The sequence below is a fragment of the Geospiza fortis genome, unplaced genomic scaffold (assembly GCF_000277835.1).
Source record: "Geospiza fortis unplaced genomic scaffold, GeoFor_1.0 C13415112, whole genome shotgun sequence".
Taxonomy (NCBI): Eukaryota; Metazoa; Chordata; class Aves; order Passeriformes; family Thraupidae; genus Geospiza; species Geospiza fortis.
In genome coordinates this window covers 1-1,052 of record NW_005062263.1, presented here as the reverse complement: position 1 = coordinate 1,052, position 1,052 = coordinate 1, and the positions used below count along the sequence as shown (strand labels likewise).

Genomic DNA, 1,052 nt, shown 5'->3' with positions numbered 1-1,052 from the left:
AAGAGACACCACATGCTACAGTCTGCAGATATTTGATGATTGTAACAGACTTTTTCTCTATATAGTCAGACAATCTGCACTGGGTTGTTTTTTAATGAAAATATTTTTCCATGCCTAACTTTGCCATCAGCAACACACAAATCTCTGATTCAATCTTCACTTGTAAATTTTTTCTTTTTCTGGAGCGTCTGTATTACTTATGAAAACACTGATATTTCTTTCCTTTCCCTTCTTGTTGCCTGGATTTCTCTGTGCAGTCCCAACAAAGCAGAGTTCATCAGAGCTAAATATCAAATGTTAGCATTTGTGCATCGCCTGCCATGCCGGGAGGATGACAGTGTCACTGCCAAGGATCTCAGCAAGGTCAGTGCCTCCTGGGACAGCACAGGCAGATCTCCTGACTTCCCTTGCTGGCTTTTGGCTTAACTGTTTCTGGTTTTCTGCACTATCACATAAATAAAGAGAGCTTGACTTCAACTTGAAGCCCCTTTTTTGTGGGTATCACTGGAGGTGATGATTCAAGAGGCATTAATTGAGATGAACTTGGAGAAAACTTTTACACAAATGAACTGTAGTGAGAACTCTGCATACTCTTGTTTCTCAAAGCATGGCTGAAAAACAACTGCTGAATCACTGTTGTTGCTGCTGTGTTAAATATATTTCTGCTTCTTTTTCAGCAACTCCATTCCAGTGTGAGGACAGGGAATCTGGAGACCTGTTTGCGACTGCTCTCCTTAGGAGCTCAAGCCAACTTCTTCCATCCTGTAGGAACACTTTTTTTCATGATTTTGATATTCAATCAATTCCAGTTAATATTATTTACACTAATTTCAGCTGATTCATGTTATATTTCAATATTCTACTCAGGTCTGTTGATTAAGTTGATATTTTTCCTCAATCTCTTGCAGGAGAAAGGAAACACCCCGTTGCACGTTGCTGCTAAGGCAGGACAGACTTTGCAAGCAGAACTGTTGGCAGTTTATGGTGCTGATCCTGGCACACAAGATTCCAATGGGAAAACTCCAGTTGATTATGCAAGGTAGGAACCTCTG

At 40.5% G+C, this 1,052-nt stretch overlaps 1 protein-coding gene across 1 annotated transcript; it reads left to right on the top strand.

Moving 5' to 3' along the window:
* Nucleotides 1–257: 257 nt before the first annotated feature.
* Nucleotides 258–1,039, top strand: LOC115949451 (ARF GTPase-activating protein GIT2-like; the record flags this gene model as incomplete). The annotated part of the gene is made up of 3 exons (XM_031065954.1): nucleotides 258–363; nucleotides 678–764; nucleotides 909–1,039. Coding segments are annotated over 3 exons (324 nt in total), but the record flags the coding sequence as incomplete, so codon positions are not given.
* Between the last annotated feature and the right edge of the window lie 13 nt (nucleotides 1,040–1,052).